The sequence below is a fragment of the Macaca thibetana genome, chromosome 3, assembly GCF_024542745.1.
Source record: "Macaca thibetana thibetana isolate TM-01 chromosome 3, ASM2454274v1, whole genome shotgun sequence".
Classification (NCBI taxonomy): domain Eukaryota; kingdom Metazoa; phylum Chordata; class Mammalia; order Primates; family Cercopithecidae; genus Macaca; species Macaca thibetana.
In genome coordinates, this window is record NC_065580.1 from 152385123 (window position 1) to 152397714 (window position 12592).

At 48.5% G+C, this 12592-nt stretch overlaps 2 protein-coding genes across 2 annotated transcripts in view; both read left to right on the forward strand.

The window, feature by feature from the left end:
* CFAP410 (cilia and flagella associated protein 410) overlaps window positions 1–12592 on the forward strand; it is a 413721-nt gene that overhangs the window by 24856 nt on the left and 376273 nt on the right. The window lies entirely within an intron of this gene.
* TSPEAR (thrombospondin type laminin G domain and EAR repeats) overlaps window positions 9405–12592 on the forward strand; it is a 227537-nt gene continuing 224349 nt past the window's right edge. The window contains exon 1 of the mRNA XM_050784539.1: window positions 9405–9884. Coding sequence (XP_050640496.1) covers window positions 9803–9884 — 82 coding nt within the window. The 5' untranslated portion in view covers window positions 9405–9802. The remainder of the gene's footprint in view (window positions 9885–12592) is intronic.

The window sequence follows — 12592 nt, forward strand, 5'->3', positions numbered from 1 at the left end:
TTAATTTTCCAAATCAAGGCACTTTCTCTGAGGGTACTTCTCTAAGCAGGCAGTCCTGGAACCCTGGAAGAGGCGGTAGCTTTTCTGAGAGTGTGGGACTCAGTTTATGTCCAGCATATTTTTCTTTACTGACTTGGTTGAATATCATGAATGATATTTCATAGTACCACTCCTTTCAGTCTGGTGAAAAGAGGTGATTAAGAGGAAAAGCAGAGGGTGGAGATAAGCTGGGCATTAGGCTCTATTTGACATGAAACTAATTAGTTAATCCTGGGCTCCTTACCATGGAGATTTACAAAGTGTCTCTATTTCAGGACTGGTTTCAATGTCTCCTATTTTGTGACTCTTTCACCAACTCCTCAAAGCCATACACCTCCTGTAGGCTCTTGTGGTACTTCTGTTGTCAGGTGGAAATCTGTATGGTGGTGTCTGGTGAGTGAAAGCAGAGACAAGTGACATGGACATCAAACACTATGAATGTTGGTGGAGTGAGTGCCCAGGCAGAGCTAGAGCTGCTCAGGAGAGCTTCAGGGATAAAGAGGAATGTTATGTACCAACCAGGGAAAAAGAAATTGAGAGTATTTAATGATCATAAACATATATGCACCTAACAATATAGCATCAGAATTTATAATACAACAACAGACAGAATTACAGAGAGAAATGGAACGAATAGAGAGCTCAGAAACATACACACACACTCACACAAACACACGCAAACTGTAGGAGAATGGATTGTTTTGTAGACAATGTTGGTAAAACTGTCTACTATATGGAGAAAAAGCAGAGTAAGACCTGTACCCAAGTACTTAAAATATGTCTAAATGTGTTAAAGAGCAAAAACTGAAAGGAAGAATTATAAAGCTAATCAAATATCACATCCAGGGGAAAAACAGAATATCTAAGGGCTTGGTAAAACATAATTTTAACATACATTTAGAAACGTGGGTATTCAAAGGACTAATAAATTAGATAAACTCATGGGAAAACTTAAGGACAGAACACAAAAATATGCAACATTAAATATGAGAAAACATAATTGCAGATGCAGAAGAGATATATTTTAAGGACATTTTATGTTAATTATTTGGGAATAAATTTGAAAATTTGGAGGAAGTGGGTGATTTTCCAGAAGACTATGTCATCACCATTATCTCATGAAAGAGTAAAAAACAGAATGAACCAATAATCATAAGAGAAATAGGAAAATTTAAAGCATTTACCACCTAAAGAGTCCCCAGCTGGAATTGAAATATAGAGTGTATATTAGCTTTTTTTTATGGGATCAGTGATATATTTCTTAGATATGATAGTCTTATTGTAGAAATTTGGAGTGTCCTTATTTTGAGGTGACAATACAGAAATATCTAAGAGTGAAAATCATGTTAATAATTTACATCCAAATGATTCAACAGCAAAAAAGAGTTTACATGGGCACATGTAGACAGGAGAGAGAAAGCAAATGTGACAAAGTAGTAACTAGCAGTGTACTGGGGTGAAGCGTGTTTGTCAAATTTTCTGTAGGCTGGAAAAGTGTTTTAAATGTTGCAAGCTGAAGAAGGCTCAAAAGTTTTCACAAACGAGTTCCAGTTTATCTTCAGGAAACAAATTTTATGATAGCCAAAATATTCTAGACCATATAAAAGCATGAAAAGCACTCCAGTGAATTTTATAAAGTTAGCATAATCCTAGTATCAGCCCACAGTCAAGATAATGAGTTCATTCACTGATTGGTTACACATTTATTGAATGGCAGGCACTGAAGACACAAGGCTAAACCTAAACATGCATGGTCTGGGCCACCTGGGGCTTCTGTTCTGGGGAAAAACACACACAATGATCACTTAAACAAGGGATGGAAACCACCACCCTGAAGGAGGGGCAACACATCGTGCAGTGAGAGCTCCTAATGGGTGACTTTCCCCAGAGGAGTTAATTGGGACGGGGAAAGAAGAAGGGTGTTCAGGGAGAGGGCTCAGCCTGGGGTCAGCCTTGGTAGGTGGAAGCTCATCATGGATGTGTGCCTGGGAGACACCAGTGGCTGGAGCAGAAAAGGGAGGGCATGTGCAGGGCTGAAATTGCAGCTGACGACTCCAGGGCCCTATAGGTCACATCCTGGAATATTGTCTTTATTCTGGGAGCAACCAGAAGTCACTGAAGGGAGTTCTGGCCTAACCAGTTCTGGGTTTTGCAGAGATTGCTCTGAATAGATCCAGGAGACCTAAAGGGGATGTGGGAGACTATCAGGCAGTGAAGGCCATGGGCAACGGAAGTGGCTGGACCAGGAAGGTGGCGGGGGGGTGGAAGGAGAGCAGGAGTGCTTGAGGTTAAACTCAGTGGGACTTCCTGAGAGAGATGCCAAGGATGACTTTAGGATTTCTAGCCTGAACCCCTGGATGGGGGTCAGTTTTGAGATGGGAAACATTTCCCACCTCAGTGGAGAGGGGTGGGCTGTGTCACCCATTTCTTAATCTCTGCATTTAGGGAAGACCAAAGCCTGAGGGCACTTTCTGGAAAGAGCACTAAGAAGAGAAGAATGTGTACAAATGCAACATCAGACTGAACTCAGAAGTGTATGAAAAGAAAAATGCATCCTCACTCTGTGTAATCTATTCCAGGAATGTAAGGATGTTCAGCATTAGGAAAGCAATACTTGTAATTAATTCTATTAATAACTAAAATTGGAAATGTGAAACCATATCAACTGATGTGCAACAGCATTTAAGAAAATTCAGCAGCCGGCCGGGCGTGGTGGCTTACGCCTGTAATTCCAATACTTTGTGAGGCCGAGGCGCGGGGATCACGATGTCGGGAGATTGAGACCATCCTGGCTAACGTGGGGAAACCCCATCTTTACTAACAAAATACAAAAGATTAGCCAGGTGTGGTAGCGGGCGCCTGTAGTCCCAGCTACTCAAGAGGCTGAGACAGGAGAATGGCGTGAACCTGGGAGGCAGAGCTTGCAGCGAGCCGAGATCGCACCACTGCACTCCAGCCTGGGTGACAGACCGAGACTTCGTCTCAAAAAAAAAAAAAGTAAAGAAAATTCAGCAGCCATTCCTACTCTGAGAGGAAAAGAGGAAAAATTCTTTAATATGATAATGACTACCAAACCCCACAGCCATTACCACTGAAATTAGGAATGAAATAAGAAGTCTACTATTGCCACTATTTTCAACATTTGTTTTGAAGGCTCTAGTTCATGCTATAAAATAAGAAAACAAATCTATTGGTACACATAGTAAAACTGAAGAGGAAAATTATTTATCCTAGAAAAACAAGAGATTCTAAAATCACATAGTAAATTTAAGGTTGCTAGATATAAGATAACTGTACAAAATGAAACAATTTTCTTTATACAAGCAATAACCAATTACAAATAGAAATGGGGGAATATATTTACAATAATGATAAAATCACAAAGAAATGTATAGAAAGAACTTTACAGAGAAAATACAGGACTTCTACTGTCAAAATTATAATTAAAAAAATGATTAAAGATTGGAATAAACAGAGAGATATCTTCAGTGTGAAGATTTCATATCATAAAAATGTTCATCTGAGATAAAAACGTTCATCATTCTCAAATTAATCTATAGATGTGTTGCCATTCTAATAAGTATTTCTATAGTGTTTTTTCCTTGTTTGTTTGATTTTGATTTGGGAGATGGAAACCAATAATTTTTAAAGTCCATGTGGAAGAGTAAGTATGTTAGAATTTCTAACACATTTTTGAAAAGGGAAACTAATGCATATATTATCAGTATGAACCCTTACTATAAATACTGTTATTAAAATAATATAATGCTGACAAAGGAAATTGACAGAGATAAATAGAGCCAAGATTAATGGAATAGATCCAAGTATATATAGAAGCCTAATTAATCATAAATGTGACATTTCAAGGTGGTGGGAAAGAAGTATGTAATAAATGGAGTGTGCATAATGACCTTCTGGAAACAGTTAGATTCACTGCATTCCATATGCAAAATCACATTCCAGATGGAAGAGCAATCTAAATAGACACATACAATGGCAAAAAAGTCTAAAAATTGTAATTCAAAAATTGTCTGCAAGTTTAGTGAGCATTAGAATAAAAATTGTATTTTAAGACACATAAAGTCTCGCAGAAAATATTGCTGATTAAATGAACATTTAAAATACCTGGCAAAATGACAAGGTAAAACAAAGCATCAAAAACAGGGAAGCAGGCTGGGTGTGGTGGCTCATGCCTGTAATCCCAGCACTTTGGGAGGCCACGGCAGCTGGATTACTTGAGCTCAGGCATTCAAGACCAGCCTGGGTAACATGGCAAAACCCCATCTTTAAACACACACACATACACACACACACACACACACACACACATACACACACACACACACACACACACACACACACACAGAAGCAATCAGGATAAAGCAGACAAAGGGTAACACCCTACTATTTAAAGATCTCTTTGAAAGAAAAATAAATAGACCCTAATGTAATAGGTCAAGGGTCAGATTCTAGTGTTAGATTTTAAGAACCAAAATTTCCTCTCTTTGGAGGTCAAGATTAATAATTATGTTGTTCTTAGTAATATAAAAGACCTACAGTATTTTTTGTTTTAAAAAAAGAACTCTTTATGTGAGAAAATAATCTGTTATTTTCTTATTAAATAACTAATGAGATCTAAATGACTTTCAAATTGGAATTCTAGCATGTATTTTCTGGAGACAATGGACCTCACATGTGCCTGGCCAGGTGACTCAATGACTGATGGACCCAGTTGCTCAGTGACAGGAGCCCAGCCTTGGAGGGCCTGGCCCAAGAGCATATAACCCCAGTGTATTAGTTCATTCTCACACTGCTATAAAGAACTCCCTGAGACTGGGTAATCTATGAAGAGGTTTATTTGACTCACAGTTCTGCAGGCTTAACAGGAAGCATGAATGGGAGGCCTCAGGAAACTTACAATCATGGTGGAAGGTGAAGGGGAAGAAAGCACATCTTACCATGGTGGAGCAGGAGAGAGAGAGAGTGAGGGAGGGAAGCACCACACACTTTTAAACCATCAGATCTCCGAGAACTCACTATCACGGGAGAAATCCGCCCTCATGATTCAATCACCTCCCACCAGGTCCTTCCTCCAACACTGGGAATTACAATTCAACATGAGATTTAGGAGGAGACTCAGAGCCAGGCCATATCACCCAGACAGTTGGCTAATGTTCATTATCCAGGCTTGCCAAGTACTCTCCAGTCTATCTAAACTCATTGTCAGACGTCATGTGCATGCCTTCTTTTTTTTTTCCAGATACCTTTTCAAACATCATACAACAGTGGTCATTATATACCAAGTGATGGTGTATCCTGGAAGAATTGTTGTGACTTTAAATTATTAAAAACCAGCCTGGGCAGCATAGTGAGACTCTATTTCTACAAAAAAATTAAAAACTAGCTGGGTATGGTGGTATGTGCCTCTCTGGTCCCAGCGACTTGGGAGGCTAAGGCAAGAGGATCACTTGAGGCCAGGAGTTCCAGGCTGCAGCGAGCCATGATCTTGCCACTACACCCCAGCATGGGTGACAGAGCAAGACATTATCTCTAAAAAGGAAACAACAAAAACCAAAATACAAAGTCCTTCTGGAGTTCATAGATCACAGAAGTGATGGTTTAGTTTAACAGAACCCAAAACTGGAGGAGTGAATGCAAGAGTGTTATTTTTGTAACATACGGTTATCATTTCCAGTTTCTCTTTGAGCTCCGTTTCTTGTTTTCTTGGAGAATGCATTGTTCCCTGGTTGGGGTAGGTTGAACATTTAAAGACATGGACACACTTCACAGGCACCTTTGGCCAAACAATGACATGCTCAGGGTTACTTCTGCAGCTTGATGAAGCCCATAATGACCTCCTGGGGTTTGCTTACTGATCTGACTTGATTAACAACCTGTGTCCTTAGAGAATAGATGGAGCCCTCCTCCTCTTCTATTGATCGTCTCTATTTCCCTTGAAGCAGACAAATTGAGTGACAGCCTGTACCAGGAAGTGTTTGGGGGAAGTTCTTGGGACATTTTCTCTTTTATTGTTTGGAGGCAGAGTTAGCAGACCTGGGATGGGCTGCTGTTCCTTCCTATGCTGTGAGGGCCTGGTGGGCCATGAATTCCCTCATTAACAATTGCAGTGCTTACCCAATCTGCTTCCCAGGAATGAAGCTCAGCTCTGATGTCTGATGTTATGGCAGGGACATGCTTTCTTCTTTACACATGCGTTTCTCTTAGTGGGTTCTGGGGATTCGTCTCCATGAGACTTTGATACATATCATGTGGGAGATTTCTGTCTTTTATTTTCCTCTTTCTCGCTTAGTCTGTTTTCACACTGCTATGAAGAACTACCTGAGACTGGGTAATTTATGAAGAAAAGAGGTTTAATTGACTCAGTTCCACAGGCTTAACAGGAAACATGGCTAGGAGACCTCAGGAATCTTACAATCATGGCGGAAGGTGAAAGGGAAGCAAGCACATCTTACCATGGTGGAGCAGGAGACAGAGAGAGCAAAGGGGAATGCCCTATACCTTTAAAGAAAGAGATCTCATGAGAATTCCACCATGAGACAGCACGAAGGGGATAGTGCTAAACCACTAGAAACCACCCCCATGATCCAATCACCTCCCAACAGGCCCCTTCTTCAACATGTGGGAATTACAATTTGACACGAACTTTGGGTGGGGACTCCTTCCCCTCCCCTCCCCTCCCTTCCCTTCCCTTCCCTTCCCTTCTCTCCCCTCCCTTCCCTTCCCTTCCTTTCCCTCCCCTCCCCTCTCCTCTCCCTCATTCCCTCCCTCCCTCCCTCCCTCCCTCCCTCCCTCCCTCCCTCCCTCCCTTCCTTCCTTCCTTCCTTCCTTCCTTCCTTCCTTCCTTCCTTCCTTCCTTCCTTCCTTCCTTCCTTCCTTCCTTCCTTCCTTCCTTTCCTTCCTCTCTCCCTCTCTTTCTCTCTCTCTCAACAGAGTCTTCCTCTGTCGCCCAGGCTGGAGTGCAGCGGTATGATCATGGCTCACTGTAACCTCCATCTCCTGGGCTCATGTGATCCTTCAATCTCAGCCTCCTGAGTAGCTGGCACTATAGGTGCACACCACAACATTCAGCTAATTTTTAAAATTTTTTGTAGACATAGGGTCTCACTATATTGCCAATGTTGGTCTTGAACTCAGTTCAAGCAATCCTCCCAGTTCAGCCTCACAAAGTGCTAGGCTTTCAGGTGGGTGCCACCTCGCCCAGCCTAGGCAGGCTTCTGATCACCAGTGTCTCAGAGCTCCGCGTGGGTGACCCAAGCTTGTGTTCCTGAGGAAGGGGCAGTGGAGTCCACCTACAAATACACCTGCTTTTTCTCATTGAGCATTTTGGAGCTGGTGTTCCCTGGGTCACGGTTCAAGAAATGCTGCTTTAGGTACATTGTACCTATCACTTAATTTATAGGACAGTCTACCACGCAGGTCCTCCTAGGCACATTTTACAGACGTGGAAGTTAAACCTTGGGGAATTTAAGTACTTGTCCAGGGTCACACAGGGAGCTGTAGAGGAGGGAACTCTGAGCTTTCCTCCTGCACTCAGCACATCTTTGTGAAGTTTTGTATATGAGCAGTATTTCCACTGGCTCACCCTTATTTATCTTTGAGACTATTACTAGTATGACTGCATCAAATGTAACATAAGGAAAATTTCCCAGAAGGGTTCAAGGCAACATAATTGTGATTCTTTAAATGAGCTCTGGAGTGCCACCTGCCCATCCTTTGCAGGGAGTCCCCACCCCCCAGGGGCATGGTTTCAGAGGCCACTGTGACCCGCAGCTGGCCCAGGATGAAGTTCCCATCCATTGGGAAACAAAAGAGGAAGACTCCATTTATTCCAAATTTACACAACGATCAGGCCTTTTGCTCCTTTAGGGAACCACGTCCTCCCTCATCAGGTTAGGGTTGTCATGAATGGTGCTGTGTGGAGCGTTTCCAGCTGCTGAGCCCCAGAAGGGTGGGGAGCCCACTGAGGAAGCCTCTGTCCCTGCACCGTGTGCCCGCCAGAGCTGGCAGGGGGTCCTGGGGCGGAAGGAGGCACACCCCACCCCAGGGCTCACTTGGGTGCTGGAAGAGGAGTCACATACAATGGAAGACCTTCAACCTCCTTTCATATGATGCCAGTTAACTCAAACCTCATAAATAGGATTACGAATTAATATCTGTAAATTAATATTAATTATGAATTAATATCCCTGGGGGTGGGGTCGGGTAAAAGAGGAAGAGGGAGGGAGAGAGCATGAGCCTCTCTGATCACAGGTGCTGTTTATGGGAAGAGCCTCCAGTGCCCCAGGAGCTCTCTGTGTCTCCCCACTTTCTCTTTCTCCCACTCCCTCTAGGTCTTTCCTCACTCTCTGTCCCTCTCTTCGGCCCCTTTCTCCTCCCCTCCCTCTGTCTCTGTCTCTGTCTCTCTCAACAAGCCCTAATGACAGGGTCTGTGCTCTTGGAAAACTCATTGTATCTGAGGTCCTGGAGCTGGGGCTTCCTTCTGAAACCAGCGGGAGTGTGCATTTTGGGGGCCTGTGAACCAGGGAAAGCCGTCGGCCTCAGACCAGTTTGCCAGGGCCTCCGCACCAGACACAGAAACCCGTCACCCAGTTGCGTTGGCAATTTCTGCAAGAACGCTGCGTTCGGTGCTGTTTGGAGAGGGTAGGGGGGCAGGGCACTTTTGTAAAAAGAACACTCCTAGTTAATAGCTGCTCCCCTCGAGTGGCATTTCATGCCCATTGCAGTGTCGAGAGGTCAGACGCGAGGGTCCTCGGCACTGGATGAGTGACCATGGCCGCGCCCCTTCCCCGAGGGACACTTGCCTCTGCTCCTTCTCATTAGCTGTTCCCTTTAAGGACCGACTTCCCTCCAGAGGGAAATTCCTGAAACCCAACAGTTGACAAACCCACACACCCTCGGGAGGGCTGGGCACCAGATAAAAAGCCCTCCGAGGGAGCCCAGCCCCTCCTGGGGACGGCCGCTGCCGCTGGGGGACTCAGCAGAGCCCGGGACCTGCCGCCTAGACCCCCAGCAGAGCCTGGGACCTGCCTCCAGGACCACCCCCCCCCACCAGCAGAGCCCAGGACCTGCCACCTGGACCCCCCACCCCCCGCAGAGCAGAGGACCTACCTCTGGGACCCCACCCCCACCCCCAGCAGAGCCCAGACCTGCCTTTAGGACTCCCTGGCAGAGCCTGGACCTGCCTCTAGGACCCTCCAGCAGACTGTGGGGACCTGCTGCCCAAACCCCAGCCAGAGTGCACCCACCCTGCCCACTCCCGGCCTGCCATGGTCGCCTGTGCCCCTGGTCCTAAAAGGCGGTGAGCCCAGGGAGCCTGCGCCCGAGGGAAACGGGTCTTCTAAGTTTCTCTGGCTTGTTCTCAGCTCTCCGCAGCACGACCTAGTTCTGTCTTTCCTTTTGGAAAGTGTGCTTTGCCAGCGACTAATCCCAGGCCGTGCCAAGATTGTTATCACCTGTCACCTGCACGCAGGACCCAAGCCCATCAGGGAAATGAGATAAACCAGCGGCTGCAGCCCCACCTGCCAGGGCCACTTGCCTCCCGCAGGCAGCAACCAGAAGCTTCCCCACTGCGACCACCAGGGCCACCTCTGTCCCCACCGCCCGCCGCTGGCATGTGGCCGTCGCAGTGACCCCCGGGGGCCCCACGGCCGCCCCTGGAAAGGCTGACGCAGACGTCTGAGGAGCAGCCACCTCCCTGCCGGCTGAGCCGAGCCCTGGATGGAGCTTGGCACCCAAGCCCCTCATGTCTGCCCTGCTGAGGCTGTGTTTTGTGCTGCCCCTGGTGGCCCCCAGCCATGGCACCCAGCGTTGGGAGCCCTGCACAGGTAAGGCAGGGGCACAGGGACTTGGGCGGGGGGAACTTGCAGGGGAGCTGGGAGGGGTGTCGAGTTGCAAATGCCACTTTCGAACACTGATTCAAGCCGCGGTGCCCGAGGACGCTTTGGCAGGACTGGCAGGTAGCACCCTGGGGAGACGGGCAGAGGCGGGAGGAGCACAGGTGGGAAAGATGAAAGCGCAGGGCGGGCAGTTGCAATAGAAACGCGGCTCTTTAGAACGCACGCAGGGTGGGGACGAGCTTCAAGAGCTAACCAGCAGCCACCGGGGCCTCCACAAGTGCTTACCTGCTGGGCCTCCTGGGGGGAGGGGCGGGGGAGGGGGAGAGGCTGACACCTGCTTTGGGAATGAAGAATGAAGTCGCAGCAGCCCAGCAGGCCGCTGTGCATGAGTCCTTTCCTTAGCTGCTGGAGATGCCCCCAGCCTGCACTCAGCAAAGCAAAAGGCCACAGCAGCCCTGCTCCTTCCCCACATGAGCGAAAAACTGGAGACACAGGCACAGCCCCAAACACAACCATCTCCGGAGTGAAGAGCTCGGTTCTTTGGGGCATAACCTGGTCTGAGTGGAGAGCACTGGGCTGGCTCACCCGGGGGATCCTGGCGAAGCCTGGGGGTTTCCTTCCCACCTTTTAGAAAGGCGATTTGGCTTGCTCTTGACCATGGCACACTAATACTTTTCTAGAGTTTCTACTGAGGGATTTTACTTATCAAACCAAAATTTAATAAAGGAATAGGACAACTAGACCTGGTTGCTAGAAACCAGGACAGTAAATTAGTGACTCGAGCACTCAGGCTCGGCAGCGCCTGTCGGGGTAGGTGAGGAGATGGCTTGCGCTTCTGGTTTTGTTTGCAAATCATGCATCCTTGGTTCCCTGGAATAGATGAAGTCTACCCCAGGCACCAGGCCACAGCTCTCTGCTTGGATGGCGCTCAGATCCCAATGACATGACCAGGGGATGAGCACGATCACCCGAGTGTGGACCGTGCTGACTCGCGTGGGTGGTGGAGGTGGGGGTCATAAACGTCTCCACCCACCCAGGGACAGCCGACTGTGCCTCCAGGGCGGCCCTGGGGCTGTGCGGTGGGAGGCAGGCAGGTCTTCCGTGCTGGAACCATTGCTGCCTGTGTGTTGGGGACAGGACTGAAGCCCCTGCTCCCTGGGCTCCAGCACAGCTGCACCTGCCTGCAGGGACTGCCTTGGAACCGGGTGATTCTGCAAACAATACGAGAGCCAAGTCAGCTTGTCGCAGAGCAAAATCCCCTGGCTTCACGCGATCTGGGGCCCAGTGCCAGCCTTTCTCCCTCCCCGGCTTGGGGACCCCGGGGCAGCTGAGCGACTCCTCAGCACACCCTGGAGTTGGGGGGGTGGGGGACATGAGTCACAGACATGTATTTTCATGTTCCCTTTAGCTCGGGGAACAGAATCAACCTGCATAATAATAATACAGATTATTTATAAAACCCGCCCCCTCTCCCCTGAAGCTACGTTGCAAATAGTTAAAAGATGACCCAGTTATAAATACCACGAACCAGGGAGGAAAGATAAAAGTCAAGCAAGTAATATTGAGCTAAATTTGGAACACTCCCAAGAGAATTGCATAAGGGCCAGCCAGGGTTTCAGATCGTTTTGTAGAAGTCACCTTGGTTCCATTCCGTTTGGGGAAGCACAGGCGCTTGCTGGCGCTGTAGGGTTCTGTGGGATTCCGCCTTCGCGTGGGCCCCGCTGGCTGGGGCTGTGCCGTGTGTGCGTGAAGGCACCGGGCCCTGGCTGCGCCGTCTCAGCTTTCTAATCCTGCTCCCTGAGTCTGTGCCCGCGGCGTGGAGCCGCGGCTGGTGGTTGACCCGCAGGGTACAGGCGGTCGCGAGGCTGGGGGTTTGGGTCTGCCACGGGGCCCATGCCCCTTCTCTGGAGGAGTTGGGAGGGGAACCTGCTTTGATTTCCGGCACTCGTTCCCCTCTCCTCTCGCTTTGCCTTGTCCGGCAGCTTTCTAGGACTTAGTTTGCTAATCAAGTGACTGGCAGGCTTTGGGGAAGTTGTGGGAATTTCAGACGGCCCCAGCCCGGTGGGCAGCAGTGGAGGACAAGCCTGTGCTTTCACACCCGCCGTAGGAAGCCTCAGCGCAAAGCCTCCCTGCCAAGCCTCAGTGGAAGGGCAGGGACCCTTCCGATTCTTCTAAGGAGCCTGTGGTCCGGGCTGCGTGGTGCTGCGGAGCCAGGAGAGTGGGCTGCACCCTAGGCTCAGCACCCCTCACTCAGAGCAACCCACGTCACCTCCACGTGGACAGGAGGTCAAGGCGGGAGATTCCGTGGGAACCCTCTGAGGAGGGCTGGACCCAGTGGCCCGGGTCACTGGTGGGCTCTGGGGGGCTGGGCAGAGGGAGGGCTGAGAGGCTGGGAGTGGAGGAACTGCAGGATGCGAGGGCTGCCAGGTCTCTTTCCGTTGCCTCTCCCTGTCCTGAGTGTTACCGCAGGAACGGTCAGCGGTGGGTACCGGTCACGCAGGACCCTGCTCAGTGAGGCCTCAGCCCCTGAGCTACCTAGCTCTCCTCATCCACTCCCCTTCCCCCTACATTTGCTCAGCATCTATGCCAGGAAGGGCCGTGCCCCCGCCCGGGATGTGGCAGCCACAGGCCAGGGCCCTGCCCACACGGAGCTGGTAACTTGCTGCTCTGCCTGGAGCGAGTGCTGTGAGGTCCCG